The sequence below is a fragment of the Corvus hawaiiensis genome, chromosome 2, assembly GCF_020740725.1.
Source record: "Corvus hawaiiensis isolate bCorHaw1 chromosome 2, bCorHaw1.pri.cur, whole genome shotgun sequence".
NCBI lineage: Eukaryota > Metazoa > Chordata > Aves > Passeriformes > Corvidae > Corvus > Corvus hawaiiensis.
Genome location: NC_063214.1, coordinates 91,904,424 through 91,930,990, shown reverse-complemented (window position 1 = coordinate 91,930,990; position 26,567 = coordinate 91,904,424). Strand labels below are relative to the sequence as shown.

The following is a 26,567-nucleotide window of genomic DNA, read 5'->3' as shown; positions in this document are numbered from 1 at the left end:
TTTTGTTTTCACTTAATAAGATAGAGCTTGTCTCGCGCTCAATTAAAAAAAAAAAAAAAAAGTGGTGAAAGAGCTAAGACTCAGAAAATGAGCAGTTTTATAAAAGCCCGGCATATTCCCAGTCTGCCGAACCTAATAAGAAGCACACTCATTTTTCCAGTTTGAAACTTTCTGGTGCGAGCACCCCCAGTGCAAACATCTCCCACAGGACTTGTGGGAAGAGCACCAGTATATAGAAAAATGAGAGTGCTGGTATTCTGACATGAAAGTTGTAGCCTACATTTTTGAAATAATGATGTTGAAAAGTGGAGCTCTGAGAAGAACCTAATTTTGGGCTTCTCCCGCTGTCAGATCACCCTCAGCTTTCTCCCTTCTCCTTCTGCTAGAGAGACTCACGGCACAGCACCTCTCTCTGTTAAAGCTGAAGGGGAAAGCAACAACTACAAAGTCATTTGTGCAAACCCAGACAACAGCCTGAGAAGACAGCAAAACCTAAACACTCCTTTGAGATTATCACTCTCTAATTGATAGAGATGTATTGGTTCATATGTACCTCTGTTTCAACTTCTGTTTTTACACCATTTTCTGTATTAGCATATTATGTGCTTGTCAAGTGCAACCAAATTTTAACCTCAGATTGCTGATGTTTTATAAGCATTATATAATTTTTTTGTTTGTTTTCCTAAATTACTGTAAGGGACTTAATGTTGATGAAACGCAGCAGGTTGACATCTGATTATCCAGGAGATTTTCCCTTGTCTTGCAAGTACATCTGCCCCACTCCTGGAGCCTTGAATTATCCCCATGCATAGTCTTTATGTGTGCAGACAAAGGGCACTGTTGAAGCAATGAGCGCCTCAGCATTTGATGTCGCTAGCTAATCTGAGCCAACGCTGCATTATTTTCTAAGAAATGTATTTTGTATTATTTTCTTCCATTTGGTCAAAATGCAGCATTAGCCATTTAACAAGAGCCATGATAAATTTCTGTCATTGTCCACTGTGTGTTGCTGTCCTCTGCCTTTGTAAGGTCTCACAGATTGGTTAGACTGGGAATTATGAGAGAGTTGCCCTACTGAAATTATTAGGGTTATTTTTATAACCAAAATCTGGTATTACTATGGAGCAGCAGTAAATTGTGGATCTGGTTTTAATTGTTCACATGTCAGCCATTTACCACACCAGCCTTTTAAATATATTACAACAAATTATGAAAACACTCTCTGATTAAATAAGGGAACGTATGGCAAATTAATTCCCACTGCCTCAAATGGAGAAGACATACTCCAGTGTCACAATGCACTCCTTGTGTGCTTTGGAGTTAAGCTCCACAGCAGTATCATGCACCAGTGTTCATCTGCTGAACTGGGAGGTTAGCTGGAAGAACTGGTAACTGCAAACTCTGTAACTGTATGGACCTGCCAGTCACTCGTCTCGTTCATCAAGAGCTGCACGAATGAAGAAGAGGTGAAACATATAGGTAGTCTCGCCAGTGTAAAAAGGGACACCATGGAAGGAAGGTAAAATCTGGAAGGAGGAAAGATGAGCCTCTGTTAAGAAATTCGGCACTACTTTTATTAAGGCCATACCATATCTGAAAGAATAGATTTTCTGGTACTGTTTTCAGGTTGTCATAGGCTACAGTTTGATTGAGTCAAAGCTTAGCTTCTGTGAATGTTTGGGCTGTTCAAATACACTTTCTGCACTTGTACTGAAAAGAATAACTACCCCCAAAAGTTGCACTTGTTTTTTTTTCAGAAGTGACACCCAATTCATATGGCCACGATGACTCTAAAATTACCAACATATGTCCAAAGCTAAGACATAACAAGCATACTCCATAGTTAGGAAGTGATTGCCTTAGGTTTGTCTTGCACCTGGTGAAGAGCTTGTTAAAGGCAGTAGTGCAACTCTGAGATTTTCTTTGTTTAATTTCTTACTGAGGTATTTTAATATCTTTGTTTTAATCTTGATATGGTCTTGTCAGGACTAGGGTTATTTATTTGGTTGCAGGGCCACATGCATGGGAATTATGTAATGTAGGTCACATATATCTTCAGTTGACATGACTTGTATTACAATTGAAACAAATAAGCCAGCCCTGTGTACTAAAAATAAGGAAACAAATGTAAAACACATCATCATATCAGCAGAACCACAACACGCTGATTAACAGTGGACAACACAGTCATCAAATCAAGGTCACAATCAAGACCTGAACCAGTGAGTCAGAGCTCGGAGATTTCAAACAGACACATTCAATGCAGAAGGTAAACAGCTTTACCTTATAAGCTTGACATGAGATGCAACTACATCCAGTTAGTTTCGCATCAGCCAGTTCTTGTTTCCACCTAGCTCCTCACAAATGTTCAAGTCAACACAAAGCATTGAGTAAGGCAATCAAGTACAGTATTCTTCAGTCCTTGCCAGGGGTGCATGGAGGACTGGTGCTGTTATGGTTCAGTCCAGAGAAGTCCACCCATCAGAGCAAACTCATCAGCCATGCATGGTTTAGAATTTCCTTCTCATGTCATATAGTTACCATGTATGATTATTCTTCTGCTCTTTTTCTCTCCTGGCCATCAAACTCAAGTCAAAGGTCACTCTGAAAATCGCATGCTCTTGCTTTTAAATTATTGATGTAACAGTTATGAAAATATTTCTTGCATAATTACTAGGTAAGGACTATGAATAACTTTTGGAATAATTCACCTGCAGAAAATGATGGATCTAAGAATCTGGCATTTGCTGCTAGGCCTGCAAGCAATTAATATGCATCTTTCCACTTCTTTCCTTTTTTGGCCAAACAGCTATGCATCCATGCATATGTGAAATAAAGTGGGATCCTTCTCTTAAAGAAAAAGAAAGTTTTTTGCCTTGTCCCTTCTTCCTAAGGATCTCTATTTCACATGGTTGCTGGCTGCCAACACAGCAGAAGCTTTGGCCAGGATAATGACAGATTTTAAAACTGACATCTCCTGCTTGGTGATCCCAAGAGGTGGCAATGCTTCTCACAGATCCATCCTTTTTCCTGCTTACTTTCATGGCACAGATGGAGCCTGGTTTCCTGGATGTGGTCAATACAGCCTGGTATCTGGTTGTAGATCACTGCTGAGTATACCCATGGCCTTGCAGGCAGGAGCTACAGGCTGAGGTGTGACACACCAGCCTCCTGCATGGTGCATGTCCCAGCGAGTAATGACGACCTTTCCCTGCAGGGAAAGCACTTAAAACCTACACTCAGCAGGTGCCACCTCCTCAGGACAAGGTAATAACCTCATCAGCACATAGTGTCTCCATGCCTTTTCTAATAAGAATCACTTCTTTACACTAAGTTAGGAAGCTAATGTGAATCGGTTCACAGCTTGCCCTGATGACTTTTAATCTAAGACCCCAGCTGGCCTTTGTGCTTTTCATCAAATGAATTCCAATAATCATTAAACAAAGTTTTCTCAGTTCTACTTCCAAGTCTGGGCCAACATATCTTGCAGCCCTTATTCCTGTGCCACACTGGTAAAATCCTGCCATCCTGTAAAATCAGTGATGGCAACATGAATAATTAGTTGCTGTATTTGTACAGCATCAGGCTTACAGTTATTTTCCAGTTGTCTATACTGCTTTTCTTTGTATCTAGTCTCACCCTGGAGAGTATAGAGAAGTCTGCAAAGTTTTAGTCCATGAGATCATCCCAATAATTTCTTACTGCAGGCACTGTCTGTCTAACTTTAGTTCCCCATGTTAAATAATTGTGATATTGTTTCCTTAAAACCCTTGACAACAAAAACCAAAACAACCGTAAATAATCCACAGACATATGGAATTGTTTTGAGAAAGAAAGCAAATGGCTTAGACTCAGTAAAAATGGAAATCTACCAAGGAAACCCCAGCAGCCTCTTTGACAGTCTGCTCTAAAACTTTTCACTTGCTTTGATGTTGTTTGTAATTTATGCTCCTCAGAGGCTTTTAGATGAAGGAAATCATCTGTTTTAATAATGTGAAACCTTCTTCTGGCTACTTGAGATGGGAATTCCTGCCCTGTTTCCTGTGCCTCTCTGTCAGGGCCAAAAGGGGAAGGAGGGCTGAAAAATTGCATGGCTGTTAGTGATCAGAGCTGTGGCATCACCTACCATTTCAAAATGTCTACCCAAATATTACTTACCTCTCACTGATGAAGTAACATGTTAAGGAAAGCTGTGTTTTTAAGCTCATTCTCCACAGTGGTGTTATTTCACTGTATTAGTAATTCATAATGATAGGTTATGTGCTAACAAGTATAGGACAAAAGCAATTATTGCAATAGTCCCTTTAATTCAAAGTTATTTTAATTACTAGTGATACCTGTCCTTTTTTTATCTCATATCTGTGCTAAGTCTCTTCATGTTTCAAAAATTGCTACTAGGCTATCACCTCTGGTAATTGCTATTCTCTGAGCTGAATGAACAAAGGAAAAATTAAACTGGAGTGTGTCAGGCAAGCAGAAGAGGAAATATATGTTCCTGCAGGAAAGCTACTCTCCTCCTAATTACCCTGCAATTGCCAGGTTCAAAATGTAATTTATGAGCAGCATAGATAGAATGGCCACATTAGTCCATTATTTCATGATAATCTTTTCTACTCCTGATTTCAGAAAGAAGGGATTTTGCAGCTGTCAGTGCATTGGCATTCTCAGCAGCTGCTCTGGGCAGTGATGCTAGACAACTGCACTTGAGAGATACTCCCAAAAAAAAATGTAAAGCAGTCTTCTAACAGCACAGTTTTATAGAAGAGAGGTGCTGTAAAGTACAGCTCAATAAATAAAGCATAACCTGATGGGCTGCCTCAGACACTGCTGGTCACATTCAGAAACAGATCCAGAAATGTTTGAAGGAGAAGGAAGTTTTCCAACCTCTGGCTGCTGCTGTTGCACATTCCACTTACTGTAAAATACACCAAATGCAGCAAATGAACCTAATAAACACCCCCTGAGTCCATTTTACTCTGACAAACATGGAATAGCATGCAAGAGGATGGAGTAGTGGGTAAAACTGTGAACACGTGATATGCAGTTGACATGTTTCAGCTGTAGGTTTGGTGCCTGAGGCCAAGTCTACATTTCAGTCAAGTTGGGGCAGTGACCCAGTAGTCATCTGAGTGAGCTTTAAACACAAAACAGGGGAACTCTCATGGCCAGATGGAGCTCAGGAACCATTCGGTGCCCATGTAGTTATCACATTATCACATTAGTTAGCACCATAGTTTGTCGTACTTGAGCTAGTCCCAACAGGGTCACAGAGTGACTGAGGCAGGAAGACACCTCTGGGGACCATCCAGTCCAACCCCCACTCAGAGCAGTATCAGCTAAAGCAGTTGCTCAAGGCCAAAGCTGGGTCTTGAATAGCTCCCAGGATGGAGATTCCACAGCCTCTCTGTGTAACCTGTTCAAGAGTTTGACCATCCTCACAGCAAAAAAAAAAATTGTTATATTTAAATGGAACTTCCTGTATTTCAACTTTTGTTTTTTGCTTCTTGTCCTGTCACTGGGCACCACTGAAAAAAGCCTGGCTCTGTCTTCTTTTCTTCCTCCTGTCAGGTATTTATCCTTCCCAATCATCTCAGCCTCCTCATGTGAAAGAAGTTCCAATCCCTTAATCAACTTCATGGCACTTTGCTGGTCTCCGTGTCTCTTCTGTACTGCAGAGCCCAGATCTGGATCCAGGGACAGGCCAGGGGAAAGCAAAAAAGTAAAAGAGGAAAGGCTAAGTGCAAAGGCAAAGGGGAAGACTATCTTGCTGATTCTGGATGTGACATGCAAACCTCTGAATCAACTGACTGAGAGTTCATTGCCTCCCATCTGTACACAAATTCCATCAATATTTTCCTTTGTTGCAATCTAAGTCCATAAGGAAGCTTGCCCCTTCCCTGAGAAAGCATTAGATTATATTGCTTGGGAGTATCAGTCCTAAATATTCCCTTTCCATTTCCTGCAGAGAATGTTGAATGGAGTGCTCTTAGGAATGGGAGATGCCTGCTCTGATTCATTCTTCCAAGGTTTTGTTTTTACTTTGCCCCTGAGGAATTGGCCATTTTTAATGACTTTTATGATTAATAAAACTGTCTGAAGGCCTGCTGGGTTCTTCAAGCTAATAGTTATCAACAAAGTCATCTAGCTTTCTCCCCTAGTGCCTAAGCTAATGGCAAAGACCCAGTGCTTGATCTTTCTCCCCAAGCTGAAGCTTGCCTAGCAGCACTTACGGTCATGTTGGGGTGGTAAAAAAAACCCCAAGAGTTACTTTCATGCTGCACTGACCATGGAAAATCATACTCTCCTGGAAATCTGTGTCTCATCTCAGCAAAGCTCTTGTGCAGACTGTCCAACTTTCCCCCAGCTGTTTCCCAGCTGCAGGCAGGTGATGTGATACCCTTTTAAAGAAATACTGAATGTATATCCTCACAGCTGGGCACTGAACTCCCAGCAACAACACATGTTGACTCCTACACCTTTTACAGTCTCCATGCTGGATCACACTGGATCACACTGCTGAATGCACATTCCTGCTCTGAAGAGGCTCACCACTTGACACAGCACTTCCTAGACCATGCAGGAGCTCAGGCAGGCAGAGGCATGTTTGAGGCACTGCAGCAAGACCGGTGCCAGAAAAGGACTATCGGCCTGGGGGCAGAGAAAGGAAGATGACAGCAAAAGCTTGTTGTGCCACTGGGAGGGAGACACAGTACCAACTAGCAATATTTCTCCCTGTGCCTTCTCCCCACTACCATGGGTGCATTCCCTTTCTGCCCCACTGGGAGAGGCAGGGAGAGAAAAAGATGTATTGAAGAATAGGCAAAGGCATCTCCACATGCTTTAGTGATATTGTAAATTCATAGGAAACCTAAAAAGATGCATGGTGGTTAATGAACAGCAAAACATGTGAGATACGGATTGAAAGGTATATTGGAAGATTTATGTTTAACTACATCAGGACACAGCATGGTATAAGACCAATTTTTTTTTTTAATTAAAATGTCATACAGATCTAGTGTTTTTCGTAGTAGTTGGTAGCACATTTCACAGAAATAAAGGATTGATAACATCCTGCAGGAGGTTGCAGCTGGGGAGCCGCTGAGTCCAAACACATTGGTACTACATTCTAGATTAATAAAGCAAATAAAATTATATTTACTTTGAAATTTATTTCTGCCTCCCCTCATCATCTGTGTGTGCATACGCAACCCTCAAGTTTACTTTCCATGGATAACATCTAACAAAAAGATGCAATTCACATTCAGTTTTTCCTTTGAATTGTAAAGGGCAATTTATATAACTCTTTGTAACATTTATATATTTGTGCATATCACCCTTCTTCATAGTTTTTCACAGACCACATTATACCTGATGAAAGCACAGCAAAGGTTACTCATAGGTACTGCTCTCTGCTTCAAAATCCTTTATCAATTATCTGCACACTGTGTTTGCTGAGTTACAGTGCGTCAGATCCTGACACCCTCACTAGACAGACCAGTCCTGCTCTTCACGAGCACTTCTGGGTACTCTTATCCAAGCTGTAAAGTACAATGTTATTAAACCAGAATAAGGGGTCAAGAACCTGAGCCTGGTCAGAATGGGAGAAGTTTTTTTCCCAGTGGTTCAGGCCCCTGAAAACCTAAGGCTGCACCACAGGCAAAAAACTCAACAGCTGAAAATTCATTTTAAACATTCTTTATTTCCAGCTAATGTGTCAATAATAGGTAAACAGCATATCCTGGGCAACTCTTTCTAAAAGCATATTAAAGTATTTTTGGATGACGATGGAAAACAAGCTGTGCCTACAACAGAAAGGAGAACAGAAGAACCTTTTACAAGTCTTCAAATAATCTCAAACTAATTAGCTTTTACATCCTCTCTGCTACAATTCTGAGCTTTATTAGCTGTTCTGCTTGCCATTCCTGAGCCTGCCTAATGTCTTCTGTAGAAAAACTATGCATTTTTTCCAGGCATTTGTCATTTTTTGAAACATATAAAAGAGAGCACTTGGATTCGAATAACAGACCATCTAAATGCTGTTCTGCATAGGGAGTGATATATGCTGACAAGGACTAGAAGTCAAATTTTCTTTATATGGTTCTTTATGGTGAGCAAACCTACTTAAAACAAGCTCCTTCTCAAGGCAGCATATTGATTAGAGCTGACGGGCCAAAAAGACCTTTGGGAGACAACAGAATATGGCTTGAGTCAAAGAGTAACACTAAAGCTGGCAGCAGCAACATTAAGAGTCAGTAAAACCTGAGAGAGTTTGTCTCATGCTGAAATTTATTGCACCCATTTGGACAGCCATTATGGTAGTTAGTAATTTTATCTGCACAAGTTCATCTGTATTTGGACTCCCAGAGCTTAGCAAGAGGTCTTGCAAGGCAGATCCATACCCAGGGCTCTGCTGACTGAGGCAAAAGTCTGCTGTGCTGAGGCGAGCTATGACTGTGTCTGAAGACTACAAAAGGCTGTTTGTTTTGATGGCCAGCCACAACATGAGTTTTATTAACAGTAATTCTGAGAAAAGGTGATGGTAGGCCAGTGCAGGAAGGTTTTTCTAGTCTGCACTGCTGTGGTTTTCTTCTGAGGCTTGATGAAGCTGTCACTCACAAGCAAAAATTGCTGTTCTCTTGGGTAGAAGTACATTTATACTTCATGTTTTAGGAAATAAATGAGACAAAAAGAGCAACACCCAGACTAATACCCAGTGAAACTGTAACCAAAATCTCCTGATGACACATATTGAAAATGGTGGGTTAAAGCCACTCTACAGAATATTTTGCATTGCTCCTTTGCCTGGTTTCTGAAACTACCATGGCTGATGTTCCTTATCTTTACTGATGATCGGTTCCAGTGCTTAATTACCTTTATTTTTCTAACATGTCTCTCTGCGGGTTGAAGCCAACCAGGCTGCTGAAATCACCTTCAAAATGTTAGTGGAGGATCTGTTCCTGAGACAGGTGGTACTGATATAATTGAATCTGACAGGGGATCAGCTTTTGATAGTGGTCTAATGAAATAGTGGAGTACTGAGTTGGGAGTGGATAGAGGTCTTCATATTGGATACCAGTCCTTAGACAAGCAGAGAAAGGTGACTGAACACTGAAAGAAAAATTATGAAGAGGAATCTGAACCAACTTGCTTTCCATACAGATTACAATGCACAAGGAGCTGGGCATATCAAGCACACAGTTTAAGCAATCCTTAGGATCTTAGATTCTTTCTAGTCCATCAAGAGAGGTAGGAATCTCCAGTGGGCACAAACTGGCCTTGACCAGACAATAGAGGGATCTCATATAGAAAATTCCTAACATGGCCAAAATTACGAAAAAAAAGAAAAATTAAAAGTTCTGGGGTACATATGAAGGAAAACACACAAAAGCCATTGCCCTTGGCCTCAGGGGGATATCAAAAACAGTGTTCTATGACTGAATCTTCTCAACAACTTTATCCAATTCCAATTTATTTCTGGCCCACTTTTCCCCCCTCCCCCAAAGAAAAGTCTCTATAGAGATTGCTTCCTGATTTTGCAGGGGAGGCAGAAGGGTGCTGTTCATGGACTATTCTCAAAGCTGTTCATCATTCTCCAGGCCATTGGTCCAAAGCCATGTTCCTAGAACAGTATAGGACACATAGACTATGCCTGTCATTTCTTCTTTTCAAGTCACTGTACTTTGAGCCATTAAGAGACTAATTAAACTACCAAGGTAAAAAGACCCTATCGCTGCTCTTCTACTAAAGAGTTAACTTGCCCGGACCAGGGATTCTCTCTGCTCATATTCAGCTGATGCAAGGTCAATGACAAACACACCAAGGAAGTCAGAGTTGCTTTATTTTTCTTGTGAGCAGGTCAAATAAAACACTGCTGATGCTCCATTTATCTGGAGCGACAAGCGAACACTTGGCAGCAGTGGAAAGCAGACGCTGGAATCTGGCACCAGGCTCCTATCACAGCTGTCAGCCTGCTGACTAATCACTTCATCTACATGTTAATGCTGCTCCAGGTCTACTGGACCCTTTCATCTCAGATACCCCAGCACACGCTCCTCTTGATAGACTGATTTATACAGAAGTGTCACTATTAATTGTTACATGGTATTTTATCTTAGGAGGCTTTATTTTTTAGTCAAGGTGGGTTTTTTCTAGTGGCTTTCTCTTTTCTACCATATTCCTTCACAGTGGGAGCTGTGATTTGGCTGCCTCCAGTATCAACCAGACCTCAAGTAGATGCCCCTTGCCAGACTGAATTTTCTTCAGGGTTTTTTGTGTATGTGTGTGCATGAGCTTCATAGCTTGTCTTTTAAACAGCCTTTCCTATCAAATATTCTTTAGTGACTATTCTGACAATTAAGCTGCAATTGCACAGTGCACACCTGACGCTCTTCAGAGAGATTCAGTTCACATTATCAGATGATACTTGTAGTCTTGTCAGCACAAACTATTTAAGAAGCTCCCAGGGAAAGTGTTAAAATATAGGTGGGGTCTATGAACCCTGTTCTTGGCAGCTGTGCTTTATTAGCTGTGCTGTGCAAAGGTGGTGCAGCTAAGGTAATGCAGTGCTTTCACAGAAGCATTATATATTGTGACAAGCCAAACAACCTCCAGGACTCTCACTCATCATGACTCCCATTTCATACCTCATCCATTACAGGAATGAGGTATGAAAACATTTCTCTGTTTCCAAAAGGTATTAACAGACTCCTGGGAAATCGTTTACCTGGAGAAAGGGAAGCATTGAGCCTCATTTTTTTGTGTTCAGGCTGAAACAGCAGGCCATGGCAGGGCTAGCTGTCTTTTCTTGTTAGGGAATGATAGGTTTTTGCAATTGGTAACTGGAAAGAATTCAGACAGTTAATTGGTTTAATTCTTATAGTTAGCAAAGGTACAAAACCATAAATTTGTGTCACTTCCATACTGACTTCAGAAAAATGGTATCTTAGTGCTTTTTAAAGAATAATGAAGGATGTCTCCTAACACACTGACCGTAGGAAGTTCGGTTACACCCATGTATGGAATGGTGGCTGGAGCCCTGGAAGGGTCATTTGATTTGGTCATTCAGATACGATGGGGCACACCTCATACTAGAGCAGAGCCTTTTTATCACAGAAGCATAGAACCATGGAAAGGCTTGGGTTAGAACAGACCCTAAAGATCAGGGGAGTTGGAAATAGATTATCTTTAAGGCGCCTTTCAACCCAAGCCTTTCTATGGCTCTGTGATTGTACTCATCTTTGAATGTTAAATACACAACCAGCCTTTGTACTGGTATTTTAAACCATGGTGGTGTCTGGCTGTTGTCTGGGCACATTCTAGAGTTAATGGTATCATTTCCCTTTTCTCAACATGATTTTGTCCTGAAACAAATGGATGAAGTCCACATTCATTCCGTAGGCTGTCCTAATGGTGCTATTTCTTGGCATTCTACAGTTGCCTCAGAAAATATCCCCATATGTTCTGTTACAGTATTGGGATGGCCTGATCTGCAAGTCCAGATAATTCCCATGGTAAGCATGCTTCAGAGGTCTTTGCTGGAAGAGAATTTGAAAAATACACAGGGGCAGCAGCAAGAAGTGGGCATTTTCATGGCTTCTGTGATTCATTCACAATTATTGAGACAGGAATTCCCTACTGTGTGCATGAGAGACATGCAATATCTTCAGTGCCAGGCAGCAGAGATATTTACACAGATCTTGGCACAATGTTCTCAGCCTGTGCTTTGAGGAAGCACCATGTGGAATTTGCTTCTTGCAACAAAGGGATAAAGAGAGTTTTGTGCAAAAGACCTTCAATGGGTTTTAGGTTGGCTCTGAGGGAAGAAGGAAGGGATGTTTCAGATACTTTAATCTGGAATCAAAATAGAGGCTCTGCCAACAGAGCTTTAAACCATGGAATATGTTTTCATCACTGAATTTGAAATACTATTTCAGAGTCTTGGTCAGATTTACTGTTAGATTTAAATCACTGTAGCCTAATTGAAGTCAATGGAGTTATGACAGTTTATACCAGCTAAGGGACTGGTGTCTGTTTCAGAGTATTGTTTACCCACAACTGGCCTCAATCTTTTAGACAATGATAGATCTTTTTTCTGGGTGTCCCAAATACTCCAAGTATTCATACAGCCTTTCTTAGGATTTTCTCAGATGTTTGTGACATATGGATTTGGATCACCTTCTCCATGCTTACCTCTCAATGTTGACAGTGTGATCCCTAACAATGTCACTTGTTTATTCAAATAAGCTCTTCTCACTAGTTGTTGTATTTCTCTCTCCTGTGGGAAGTCACAGCCACTTAGCAGTTGCACAGTAGAGTGAGATTTAGAAGAAGAATAGTTTAGATGATCACAGCTGTGCAGATGACACTGGATAAGTAGCATCCTATCTCCAGACACAAACACAAATACAGCAGATAGTGTTAATGACGTTTTTGATAAGAAAGCTTTGGATACAATTCCTGCAAAGTGAAATTACACAGACCAACTGGACTCTAAAATATGAAGCATTTTCCCCCTGCTCAGCAGTGGTCGGGCCACACCTCAGGTACTGTATTCAGTTTCAGGCACCTCACTACAAGAAGGACATTGAGGTGCTGGAGTGTGTCCAGAGAAGGGCAACAATGCTGGTAAAAGTTCTGGAACATAAGTTCCATGAGGTGCAACTGAGGAAACTGGGCTTGTTTACACTGAAGAAAAGAAGGTGCAGGGTAGACCTTATCGCTCTCTACAACTACCTTAGAGGAGGTTGTGGTGAGGTAGGTGTCAGCCTTTTCTTCCAGGCAGCCAGTGATAGGACAAGAGGAAATGGCCTCAAGTTGTGCCAAGGGATGTTCAGGCTGGATATTAGGAAAAATTCTTCACTGAAAGAATGGTAAAGGGAAGTAGTGGAGTCACCATACCTAAAGTGTTCAAAAAATGAGTAGATACTTTGTGATATGGTTTACTGGGCCTGGTGGTATTTGGTCAAAGGTTGGACTTGGTGATCTTGGAGGTCTTTTCCAACCTTAATGATTCTATGATTCTGTGAGCATTTGCATAGCCTTTGTTGTGGCTGGAAAAGTATTTGAGAGGCTCACTCTGATATGTTCCTTTGGCTGAGTCATTTCTCCAAGGCCTGATTCTCCCTTGAGTTGCATTCTTGATAATCATTCATGCCTGTGTAAAGTAGGTATAAAGTGCCTTCATATTGTAATGCAGCTAAAAACTGGGATCGCAAATCCTTCAGCATCAGAGGGATTTTACTCTTTTGAATCTACTTATATTGTCACTGAATACTTGCAATTTGGTAAAGAACTGCATCAGTTTTACTTGTACTTTTATCCATGCTGCATGTCTTTGGGACTGATTTCGTGCAATGCAGCATATGCCTGGCCTGGGAACTTCTTGTGGCCAGTGCTGAATACTGTGATTTATTATCATGGGAAGTAGTGCAGCTGTAAGCAGCAGTTTAATATGAAGCATAGTGAGGGATTCAGATCCAGCGTGATTAACCTGAAGAGGTCTCCTGAGGGCCACCAAAGTAATCTCATTTGGGAATCTGTCTCCACTGACTGAATAGCAAACTCTTGCACCTTCCTGCATAACTGTTCAAACCACTGGTGCCATTCAAAGGCTGGCCATGGCCATGCAGCCTGATGGGGCTAACAACTGGTCCCAGACAAATAACCTCTCGGCCTTGTCCAGGGATTGAGATGGCTCCACCTCTCAACTTGGATCACAAGTTAATTTGAGTGGGGAGGAAGTATTAATCTCCCCAAATCACTGGGTTTCTGAACCTGCACATATGAGAAAAATAGAGGCTACAAAGAATCCAGCAGTTCTTCTAAGAAGGGTCAGTTGTTCACTCGACAGTGAAGGAAAACAGGTTTTTGGAGACTTGCATGGCAGTTGGGTGCCCAGGTCCCCTGTAGCCAGGATGATGGGAGACATCTGATCAGAAACTTCAGATGGTGTGTTGGTTTTTAAATGGTCTTATTACTGAGCTTCTGGCAAATTTACAGGGTATTTACTCTCTCTCTTGAGTCGGTGCATGTTCTGATGAAGAGCTTTAAAGAAAAGTGGTTCTCACCCAAATTGTTGTTTAATTCCATAAAATAAACATACAAATTCTGTGATGTGGTAATTAATTCTGGGGCATAAACCAGTAGCAAAATACGCATGAATGTTATGTGCCACGGCCATTAAAATGTAAATCAGTCTAACTGCATGATCTTGCTTACATCCTTCAGAAAGAGCAGTCCAAACTAAAAGTCCCCAATTTTTAAAACAAGGGGGTTTTTAAATAAGAATGCATGAAGACAGATGTAACTGTTATTACCCTGGTCACTATAATATAATGAGGATCCTTATAAGAATATGCTATATTTCAAAATTGAAAAAGTAGAAGGGGGACAGGAGACTTCATCAGTATCAGCATAAATGGGAAAATATTGTAAAATTTAAATTTTGTAGTATATTGGCTACCATTAGAACAGCAAACATAGTTTTCCAGATGTTTGTGAAGAGTCCAACAGTTATATTTTATATCTAGGGCTGGAGTAACAATTCCTATTCAGCAGTCTAGAAAAACATTTCATGTCACAACAGGAAAGAAATATTACCATGGGTTTTTTCCCCCTCATCCCCTATATAGCAATTTCTGAATACTTCAGTCAATGGCAAATAAAAATGATGGTTTAAAAATTAAAACCACAGTCACTAAGGGCAGGACATAAATGTGCAGATGTTTTGTGATTCTGAAGAACTTTCCAGTAACAGTGGTGTTGTGGAGGGGACTGGAAATCCATCAGAGTCAGACACTGTCAAAAGCATTCCCTAAGCTACACTGTCAGAAAAGGCAGTTAACTTTTCATATTCTTTCTGTATTCTCTTAAGGAAAAAAAATCAAAACCACAAAACCTATCCATAATGGCTTGTATATAGCTCTCACTATTTTATTAGCAAGGGATTAACTGCACTCTGTTAATATAAGTGAGCAACTTAAATCTAGAGTTCACTGGTCAACCTGTACAAGTGGAAAGCTGCAGCATCCTGAAGCTGTTTACGAAATATCAATTTTCCTTCTCCAAAAATGAAAATTTTTTACAAGCATATCAGCTGTTTCTATCACCTCTGTGCCTTAATGAAGTTATACGAATGCCTGAAAATCTTGTCTTTACCACACCTACATGGCTAGACAAAACAACAGGTTTTTTGAAGGCACTCGTTGTAACTGGTACATTTAATGCCGGTGCATGAAGACGGACCTCTTGCCCCCCAGGAGGTGGCAGACACTTCTGTGACCACGTGTGTAGCAGCAAGCCATCCTGACAGAGCATGAGCTTTTACTGCCGCCTCTCTCTCTACCGTCCAGTAGTTACAAGGATGGAAATAAAGATCAAAAATATAATAGATCTCAGCTCTTCCTCCTCTTGTTTATTTTACTTGCTTTTAATTAGTAAGGTGAGATCACAGGTGAAATTTTCTTCACTGCCTGTCCCCGCTGTGCTTTGAAGGGTGCAGAAAGATCTCCAACAGTGTCATGATTCCCCAAGCAACCAGAAACTCTCTGGACCAAGAAAGCTGCAGGCAGCTGTGCCGCTTCCAAGCAAAAGGCAGTGGGGATGCTGCAAGTAAAGGCAATGTGGTGGGAGTACTGGCTTGTGCAAGACAGGTGGTCCAGAGGGGAAAGGTTGGCATATGTTAGGGGAGGCAGGGAGAGGGCCAGAAAGTGTGTGACCATGGGGATTTGTGGAGTTGAAACTGCATCTCTGATGGCCTGGCCTCTTTTCAAAGCCCCAGGAATTGCCTGTCAGATGTGGCTTGTGCAAGGTGTCAGGTATCCGTTTTCCATAATGGAAAGCACCATTAACATGTAAAGATAATTCATTAGGTGCAACATAGCAGAACTGTAATTAATTATTACATATTATTTCTCACAAAATGCATCTCCAAGATCACATTGCTTTAGCCACAATATTGGACTGATGGAGCATAAACAAGGGTAATGATAAACATCAGTAAATGGAGTTGGGAAGAGATGGTTATCAGGGTACCAGTGTGTTTCATGTGGGGTTTATTTAACAGTCTCATTAATGATCTGGAAAAGGAAGTGAATAACCATTTAATTAAGTTTGCATTTGATACTAAATTAGAAGTTGCTGCAGACACCTCTGAGGGCAGAGAAATAAAAGGAGCTAGAAGCTTTCAAGGTAAAAGAAGAAAATGAGAACAGGTATGAAGGAAAAAAGCGAGCTAATCTCTCTGGAAGCAAATAATCATGCAGCTATCAGTAGAGGAATTCTGAAGAAAGCAGTGTTGAAAGAGAAGTAGAGGTTTTAATGGACTATACATTCCCTCACAGCTCAGATATATGTTTACAGAAGCAACGCATCAAGGAGCAGGAAGGTAATAGCCCTTCATTGTAGGGCTGTAGTGAGAAGCCATCTATAATGCTGCACTCTGTTTTGGGCACCCTGTTATCAGAGAGATATAGACAAATTGGAATGAGTTCAGAAAAGAGCCATAAAAATGATCCCATATCCCTGGAGATAATGACTTATGAAGAAAGATCAGAAGAAGTAAATGTGTAAGGCCTTGTCTGAAAGATGACTGAAGTAGGGCAGGAAAACAGCCTGCAAAAATGTGAGAGCAAAAAGGGAGGAGGATAATTTATCATAGTAACTATTAGTAATACAATGAAATAATAAGTAACAACTATAAATTTTAAAAGGGCAACTTCAGGTTGAATGTAGGCAGAAACTTCTGACAGTGGAATTTGGGTTAGTTTGCAGAGAAGTTTCCCAGGGGTAAAAGTAAAAGCTACATTCAAGTCATTTAAAATCAAATTGGACAACTCACTAGAAAATGCACCCTGCTATAGGGAACAATATTCCATTGCCTGGGGAATAAGCTGAATGACTTAATACGATATTTCACACTCAAGTCTTTATGACTGTGATATTTTTAATATGCATGGTCAACTGTTTCAGGAAAATACACATTTCTGCTGCTGTCAGGCCTGATAATACAAACACTTGCATGCGAACATAACTTTAAAGAAGGCAAGTAGCTCTGCTGACAGCACTGCACTGCTGACATGCAAAAACACAAGCCTGAGCTCTTCAAGTTTTTGCAGGCTGAGTCTTAGATCTTGAATTGTCAATATCAAGATGGTATACACAGGTAACCACATCATTTATGGGTAGGTGAAGAAGTGTGCAAAATGGAAGATGGGGGTTGGAGGCTCCAGTGAAAATGTATTATTATTGTTATTTTTATGGTTATTGCTATTATCACTTATGACTGGTAGTATGGCGTTCAACTCTGTTTCTTAATTGTTCACCTTTTTGGTCTCCTGCTCTCACCTCTGGGCTGAGTGTTCATTAGACAGCATAAAACTGCTTTCTATACTGGTTTTTAACACTTAGTATTTTTAATATATCCTAAAATATCTGTGGAATGGGCAAAGAGACAAGCTGAAGTGAAAACTTGACTCTTCCTCAGATGAAAAAGATGGCAAAGGCTATGGATTTAAATAGATATGAGAGTAACCCCGTATTTTCCCCCCAGTTATAGCAATGTAATGTTGAAGTCACTTTACTGTTCATTAGCCACAGAGACAAGCTCACAGGCATTCTGAGAGGTATGCTCCCTAAAACAGCATGGTTCTTACATGTGGGGTCTTTGTGTTTATGTTCCTGTTTCCTTCTCTTCCCTCCCCTGCCCCCACACCCCGATGGGCTGTGTGTGGGGCTGGCAGCCTGGTGGTGCCGCAGTCCAACGCCCGAGCCTCGGGACTCTCCAGCAAGGGGTCGAGCAGCAGCAGCTCCAGTGAATCGGAGACCAGCTCGGAGTCTGACTCAGAGAGCGAAAGCAGCTCCAGCGAGAGTGACGGAAGCAAACCCTCGCATTACTCTACCCCAGAGGTAAGGGATTCTCTCTTTATGATTTAGGGTGGCATTCCATTACTACACCCACTCACACCTCTTCCCAGCCAAGCCAACACAAGGAGGCTGTGAGGAGATGTATGGGGAAAAAAAGTGGGAAAGGCCCAAGGATCCTCCTCCTGGCATGCTGTGAAATGGAAGTGGCAGAGGATCTTGGGGCAGATGAAAGCATTTGAAACAAAAATGAAGAAAGAAAGGACCCTGTTGCATTTTCCTCAAATTAGAGATGAGTGGAGCACCTTGCAAGGCTCACAGCTTGCTTGAAGTTTTATGCAACTCTGCCTCCATAGCAATGGCTTGCTTAGTGTATTAAGTCCTGATGTGGGCTCCCAGCACTGCGAGGGAACTAAAGGCTTTTCTACACAGGGAAGCTATTATAAAATCAGTCTGAGGGTGGATTTTTAAAAGAAACCAGTTGTTCACTCATGCACTTCCCTTGCCTCACTCTCTAAGTGAATTATTCTCTGCTACTGCTGCCTTTATGTGATTTCTTTCAATTCACCTCCAAAATGGACTAAACTGAATTACTCATGGTGCAAAACACTGAGCCCAAACTAGTCATCTGGAAAGCTAGCACTGAAAATTTCCACATGTAGACAAGCCCTAGCCAAACTACAATTAAGCTGCCAGTGCTGTGACACCTTCTGCTTTCACCTCTGCAGAAAGCTCAACAGACACAACAAAGCTGCTTTCTCTGCTCTGCATTTCTACCAGGATTGACACTTTTACATGTTTTGGTCAATACACACGTTTAGAATTAAACTGTGAACTCCACAGCCACATCACACACATTAATGTATGTAAAAATATTCAAAAATCTAGCAGCAAGATTGTAAATACACATGAAATACAGTCAGTGTATTTTCCTACTCCACATGAACCATCCAATCACTAGAATCCTCCCCCGAAAACTGTCTCACCTATTCTCTCACCCTGGAAAAAAATTATACTAAAAAACCATCAAACCTTTCCTCATATTTTCCTTGGTTATTTGGAGCCATGTTTCCAATTGAGCAAAATGCAGTAATCACAGAAATATCCTTAATATATTTTTCTCAGGTTCTGTCACTTTTGTTCCTTGTTTAACACTTACTTTCTGTCTTTTCTTCACAGTACTTTCAGACCCATTTCCAGTTAATTTTCCTCTCACTTCGTCCCCTTCCTACATCTCTCTCTCTTCTTTCCAGACTTTCTTGTTGCTCTCCCTGCAGTACCCATGTCTTATTTCCCATTCTGAGCTTTCTCATCTGACCTGTTAAGACCTTGTTCTCTGTCTGCTTAATTCCCTGCTGGAATTAGTTCAAAGATCTCATGCTCAGTCTCTCCTCTCTCTGTGGGATCTTCCAAGGTGGAAGAAAAGGGGCGAAAAGAAGAAAGAAAGGGGAAGGAAATATGAGATGAAAGGAGGAAAAGCACAGGAAGGGAGGAGTGGTTACTATCTAGGCAGATACCCATGCTGCTTGGATCCAAGAGCAGCAATTCCTCAGGGAATGCAGGAGCTAATTAACTGAGGGAGGTTGTGGATTTCATAATGTCCAGCAGAGAACTAAGTCATGGAAACATGGAGGAAATGCTTCCTCTTAAGCATTTTATACATATCCTCTTGAGATCTGTGGAACTACTTTTGTACAGAGCCCAAGTTGTCAGTGATCGTTGTCATGGAACAGCTGCCCCACTCCAGCAGATTGCTTGTCTCTTTGCATTATATTTGTGTGGTTTGCCTTCTAGGACATGCTGTATGAAACATGTCTACACAGACATTTAAGTGACTCAAAAATGTGATGGCTGCAGTGATTTTCATAGGCAATTTTCATCCCTTGATGGGATATGGGAGACAGCACACATGGACAGGGTCAGGGTGTCCCAGGGAAGTAGGATACCTGTGTTTTCCCCAAGGGTAAATGCTTTCCCAGGCCTATCATATGACTGATGGCACCAGTTCAAACATGCTCAAGTGATGTCTCTGACTGGAAGTCCTTTTAGCTTTGCATAAATGCTTTAACTTAGATTTATGCACCTGGTGAAGCCATCTTTCTAAAGTATATGCCAGTTTCTTACCCAGTAAATGGAAAGAGATAGCTCCTTGGAAGCTCCCTAAAGGGAGGCCGTGTCCACCTAAGTTTAAGTAGCAGACTCAATTCCAGATTTAGTTTTAAAATTAACGTAATCTATTGGATAAGACAAAAAAAGTAAATACATCTTGGTTTTTGATTTAGCATTAACTGGTGCTTTCAGGTTCAATGAACTTGAGTAGTCCAGCACAATGCTGGGCAGGAACTCCATATTTAAAGGTTGGGAGGAACTTAATGTAGAAATCTGCAAACCATTATGATGCCCTCATTCTTTTTTTTCCCCTCATAATCTGAAATATTATATGCACATACTCCCAAGATTTTTATTTCTAGGACAGTATATCTTCTGCATTTGAGCTTATATAACAATATAACAAGTGCTGTTTCATGTCTTCTGTAATTTTTTCTTCATCTCATTTTGAGATTTTCAAGTTTTCCTCAGGTGCCTAAATGCAGTTGCCTAGAGTGTAAAAGCAGCTCATTGTAAAGCATACATATAAAGTAGATTAGATGAATTGCACCCTAAAAGTGTCTGTTTCTTTCCATTGACTATTTAGAGCCAGTAGTGACTAGCTCAGCTGTCTACACTTTATGTCTGCAGTAAACTAAGAATAATGGCTGAGCTAGAATGGGAGACAACATTCAGACTGGTTTCAGTGATGTGGACAAATTAAGGTGCCTCAGACATTAATGGGAGTAGTTAAAGTTTTGTGGACTGCCAAACCTAAAATTATGAACAAGGAACTGAGACTTCTATCTCCTGTTTCTTTGCTGAAGTCATGAATTCTTTGAATGACCTTAATTAATGTCATAAACGAGGAATCTGGAAAAAAATTATGTCTTATCCTTTTTCAGATGGATTTTTCAGAATTTCTGAAAAAATTCAGATGGATTTTTTTCAGAAAAAAATTTGGGTGTCAAGTATATAGAAAGAGCTACATTTCTAAAGCTAAAAATATGGTTTGTTTGTTCTTTGTTCCATTGAATTATCCTGTGAACCTTTAATAAAGCTGGCTTTGGTTAGGCAACCACGAATTCCTACTATGAGGGAGGACAAGAGTGGGGAACAGGCAGGAAGGAAGCAGAGAAGCTATCACATGGAAAAAAGGATCAATGGCTCCTCAACAGTAACCAGTCTGGAAAAGAAAGATGCCCCTTTCTGAGACCCACCAGCCCCACATACCAAATGCAATGGCCTTTACAGCTTTTGCTGTTGTGACTAGTTCACAACCATTAGTTTCTTCCTCCTTTTTAAGGAGTCACATATACAAAAGAAAAGGGGATTTTACCACTAGACCAGCTGTAGACGCTATCTTTACCTTTGCGAATAGGATTCATGGGTTTTGGTTGTCCTGTGGACTATTATTGACAAAGACTGCAAACTACACTCTCCCTTCCCTCCAGAAAACCCTTTGTATATGTGTGCTGTGCCTAACACGTGGGAATGCCCAGTTCTAATTTGTTAAAGCACTAGCAGCAGGGTTAATAGTAGCAATAACATAACAGTAATAATAATAATAATCATCATCATCTTCTTCTTCATCATCGTTGCCATTTGTGCCTTAAACATAACGAGAAAGCACCACATTTGTATGGGGATTGCCCTGAGTGAAGTATTTGATAGCAGGGCCGCACGAGCAAGTAACCACAAGGGTAAATTAGTCCATGGATTTACAATAGGCAGAGTAGCCTGCAGGATGGTGGACAGCTCAGTCCTGCCCCACAGTGGGCTGTGTCCATGCACGTGTTATAGGCTCTCTCATGTCTCAGTGAAAGTGGTGTCATACTTCAAGTTTGCCACATATTAACCATGCCTTAGGTCCTTCTTTGTGATAACAAGCATAGACTGATTCCATTACACTGGCATTGTTTAACAGCTCTTTACCCTAGAAAGTGTTTCTGGATAACGTTTTGCCAAAAGTTTCTTTTTGGATGCATGCCATTTGTGCCTCTGGTTGCACTTGCAGCCTTGAAGAGATCTGAGATATATAGACATGCTGTGTGGGAGTCATCCCGCCTAAATTTGCACACTTCTCCTGTAGATACCTACATCTGCTCATCACCTCAGCCTCCCCTTTACAGTCTGGGGAGAGGAGAAGACGTTTTTAGGGCCCAGCTCATCTGGCCTATTTCATATGTCTATTTAAAGAGAGAATTTTTCACACCCTAGAAGAGTAGTCCACTGACTGGAGAAGGAACTTGTTGACTAGCTAAGATATAGGTGTCGATGTTGTACAGATGAATCCACCCACAATATTTAAGGAAATGTATCACATCCTCCTGTTTCTCCATGAAGCCTGGCACATGTGTATGTCTCTGGTACGTTGATCCCTGAAAGTATCTTTGTTCTGTTAAGTTTCCTGGTTTGAGTTTTCATGCCAAACCTATATTTAATTGTAAGTCAGCTGATCACAGACTGCTATTCCTATTACTGGTGCCCATCTGGACAGTACTGGCTTTACCCAGTTGAAAACTACCCAGTTCTCTAAAAGGCCCTAGGGCAGCATACTTCCATGACACCAAAACCAATAGGCAGAGAGCATTTTGGTATCAGAACACTCTGGATATATATTCATATGTATTTCCATCCTTATATGCTGCTGAAAAGCTTCCAATTCAAGCAAACCAGCTTTTCTTCCACAGAATGGTGTGTGGAGTGGAAATTCGAGATTTTCTCCCACAAATAATTACAATTAGGCATGTACAATGGATGGGCAAAAATTTTCAAGTGAATTTTCCCAATCCATTTTTTTACCAGTCCTGCTGTCTATTCTTGGCTGTCATGATTTGTTCTCTTGCAAGGTACTTTCTTGTTTTTTTAATATGATCTCAAAGTACAGTAAATTTCAGTTAGAACAATCAACTGAATAAATTACTTCCAAAAATGAACTAGCATCACTCATGTACCCTGACAATCTCAAATATTCCAAAATGGTATCGGGGCCAAAAATTAGTGAGAAAAGTTTTAAAATTCTGATTCTTAAATTTGGATTCTTTGAATTTCCCTGATGGGCTGCAGGCATTTTACTTTTATCAGATGCATCTTAAAGGATATTTTTAGCAGACAGATCTTAGGGGTTTTTTTAGAAGCCACAAAGATTTGAATTTTTATTTAAATAAACCTCCAAAGTGCACCTGAAACTCCTGATAAAACCAGTAAAGCTGGTAACACTGTTGATCCTTTTTATTAAACTTCGTAGTTGGCAAATAGGTTGGTAGGACTATAGTTACTATGCCTAAATAGCAGACATACCACTCTAGGAAAGTGCTGTGCTGCCAGGTTATGACACTGTAGCCCTTAATCACTTCTTTCTGCTGGTTTACTGTGATCCCTTGAAATCCGTGAGCCACCATTTTCAAGAATTACAAGATACATGAAGAGGCAGAACAGGATGTAACAGATGAATTGGAAGTTTTTTTGAACCTTCAAGCAGCACTCACTCTCACCTATATTTATGGGCAGAGGTGTATTTTTCCCCATGTGTTTCTGATGTATTTCCTTTTCTGAAATACACCTGAACAGTGGAAAGACTTCCATGTATAGTGAACTTTTATTATATATCGAGTAAATTCAATATGTGCACAGTGAATGGCACCAAACAAATCTATCTGTATTTTCAACAGCAATAAAAAAAATGCAGTTCATTTTTAGATAAAGAGTTAAGGGTTGTAAAAATACAGCTTCATCCAAGAGAAATATTGACCATCCATTTTCAAGATTTACAGCTCAGGAAAGAAATTCCTCATGTAAGATATTAGGGAGCATGCTTTAAAAAACATAAACATAAGGCAGTCCTGCAAGCTTCCCATAGGTTTAGGCTAGTTCAGTAATGAGTAAATTAGGCACTTCAGCTAGAAGGAATATTTTTATCATATGAATTCCAGTGTCTAATTTTTTTGCTTATTTTAGGAGCCTTTGCTCCATGTAGAGTGAATACAACCCTCGCTGGGTGATTCTGAAGGCGCCCTTGGCTGTACAGGAAACCTGTGTTGCCCTCAGGCATCTACTTTAAATAAGAAGTAAGATACTCTTTTAAGTTAGAGACTGTGGATATTCTCTCTTGAGCAAACTTTCTTCCAGAGCACTGATGGTTTTCATATTCAACTCATGACAGTTTTTGATTATTCACATGCAATATCTTAGTGAATCAAATTTTGGTTCCATCTGAGGAAATCAGGAATTTTTTTGCTTTGGCTTCTGTGGGGTTAGGTTATGACTAGCCATCTACTCCATCATTTATATCTTTTGGGGGGTTTTGCCTTTCCTCTTCATTTTATTACATTCAAATTACTGATTGCAAGAAGCACTAGAAAACAGGCACATGTTGTTCTGCAATAACATTGTCTGAGCTGTGGTTACATTTGAAATCATGATTATCCCACTTCTTCCCTGTCCAAACATCATTATGTTTTAGATGTGCTCTTATAACTTGATAGTGTTGGGACAGAAATTAAAAGAAAAACTAACAGCCACACAATACTCACAAAATGAACCCTTGACAGCACTACCACACAACAAATGTTTGTGGATTATAATGTCAATACCAGGCAGATTACATGAAGTGCTTGATTAGCCCTCCAACTCCCCACCACGTGCCACTTTGTATGCTCTTTAAATGCTTGCTGTATTTACTGCAGTGGCATAGGACACAAAATACACATCCCTAGCTTTCCTGATAGCTATTCTCCCTTAGCCTCAGCTGTACTTCTGCCTTGTTTTCCTCCCTTCCTATCGCCATTGCACTGTTTTCCTATTTGGAAATTTGGAAGTGTTTCCCAGTAAAGCCAATGGCAGAAGTCTGTTGTGAATCACCCTTGGAAATGATCAATCACAGAAGCCCTTCTTCTCAACTTCAGACCCCATTGTGAAACCAAAAACATCCGCGCTTGAAAGGCATGAGCCCTGTCCTGCCACTCAGGGCCAGTGCCAAGGGGTTGCCACAGGTTAGGGAGGCTCTTGGACCGAAGGAAAATCTCTGTGGTGCCCGGAGGGATGCGGCGTTTCGGTGTCCCTGAGGGACCCTCGAGGCGGGGGCAGCAGGGCCTCGGCACTAAGCTCGTTGCTGTCTGTTTCCCTTTCAGCCTGAGCCGCCCTCGTCCAACAAGTGGCAGCTGGACAAGTGGCTGAACAAAGTTACCCCTCACAAAGCACCCATCCTAACCCACCACGATGGCCCGGCGCTGGAAGCCCATCCCTACTACGGCCGCGTGAAGGCAGAGCGGCAGGAAGGAGAGAAGACCCCGGCTGAGGGCCCGGCCGAGCACCGCAGTGGGGAGAGCCGCACGGCCGCCGCCGCCGCCGGAGACGGACCGCGGCCCAGGACCGCCAACAAAGCGCCAGGCAGCAAGGGCAGCCGGCAGAAGTCACCCCTCGCTGCCGACGGCGGGCCGCCGAGGCGCGCAGCAGGGAAGAAGGCACCGCGGCGGGCCGAGAGGAACTCCGCCGGAGACGGGCCGCCCTGCCCCGGCGCAGAGGAGCCTCCCCGGAGCCACGGCTTCCCTGAAGGCGCTGCAGGCGAGGCGCCCAGGGCCCGGCCAGCCGGCGGCGGCTGCAGAGCGGGGCACCGCCGGGAGCCCCGCTCAGCTGCGGCTGGTGAGAAGCGTCGGGCCCGAGGGCCGAGCAAAACGGCGCCCAAGTCCAAGGAGTTCATCGAGACCGAGTCTTCATCCTCGTCATCCTCCTCCGACTCAGGCTCTGAGTCGGAGCGGGAGGAGCGCCCGCTGCCCAAGGCGCCAGTGGCAGCCGGGCCTGAGCCGCGGGGTACCAAGGACGCGGGGACCGGCACCGCCAGCAAACCCCACGGCGGCTGCAGTGCCTTTGGCTCTATTAATGCCAGAACTAGTAGTGAAATAGCAAAGGAGCTGGAGGAACAGTTTTACACCCTGGTTCCTTTCGGTAGGAATGAGCTCCTGTCTCCTCTGAAAGACAGTGATGAGGTAAAGTCGCTGTGGGTCAACATTGACTTGGCTCTTTTGTCCAGGATTCCAGAGCGTTTGCCCGAAGAACCGCTGGCCATGAGCGCCGGAGCAAACCAGGCGGCCAGCCTCCCGCAGGCTAGTAGTGCTGAACCCCCCGCAGAGAAGGGTTTACCGAAATCTAGAAGGAAACGCAAGGTGAGCTGCTGGGGAACCGATCAGAGGGGGTAGGGGAGCCTCCACCAAGTGGGAGGCAAACACCGCTTGCGCCCACATCCTGTACTCGATGGCAGCGTCTTCTCCAGGCTGGCGTTTCAGAGCTGGGATTTGTCCCTGCTTTCCACGTAGGGACTGGCCAAACCCCAGGGGAGATGCCATCCCAGGAGGAGATGAAATTCCCGGCCGCGAGGGATCACAGCCCCTTGGAGACAGCGTTGACTGGTGGCGTGTGCCTTTGCATGCCTTAGCGAAGGCACTGCCTTTATAGTAGCATAATTTTCTCTCCTGTGGCTTCTCTCAAAACCTGAGCATTTGGAAATGATGCTCAGGTCAGCAAAGGAACAACTGTCTGATGTCTTGTCGTAGTCCGCACAGTATCACTGCGTATGTGGTAAAAGAAGAGGCAGCATCTTTTTTCCCTTCAGACTGTCAACA

The 26,567-nt window shown here is 42.1% G+C and overlaps 1 protein-coding gene across 2 annotated transcripts in view; it reads left to right on the top strand.

The window, feature by feature from the left end:
- The window catches only part of AFF3 (AF4/FMR2 family member 3), a 318,584-nt gene that overhangs the window by 255,637 nt on the left and 36,380 nt on the right, over positions 1 to 26,567 (top strand). For both annotated transcript variants that reach the window (XM_048325652.1, XM_048325642.1), the window contains exons 10-11: positions 17,739 to 17,904; positions 25,080 to 26,111. In XM_048325652.1, coding sequence (XP_048181609.1) covers positions 17,739 to 17,904; positions 25,080 to 26,111 — 1,198 coding nt within the window. The remainder of the gene's footprint in view (positions 1 to 17,738; positions 17,905 to 25,079; positions 26,112 to 26,567) is intronic.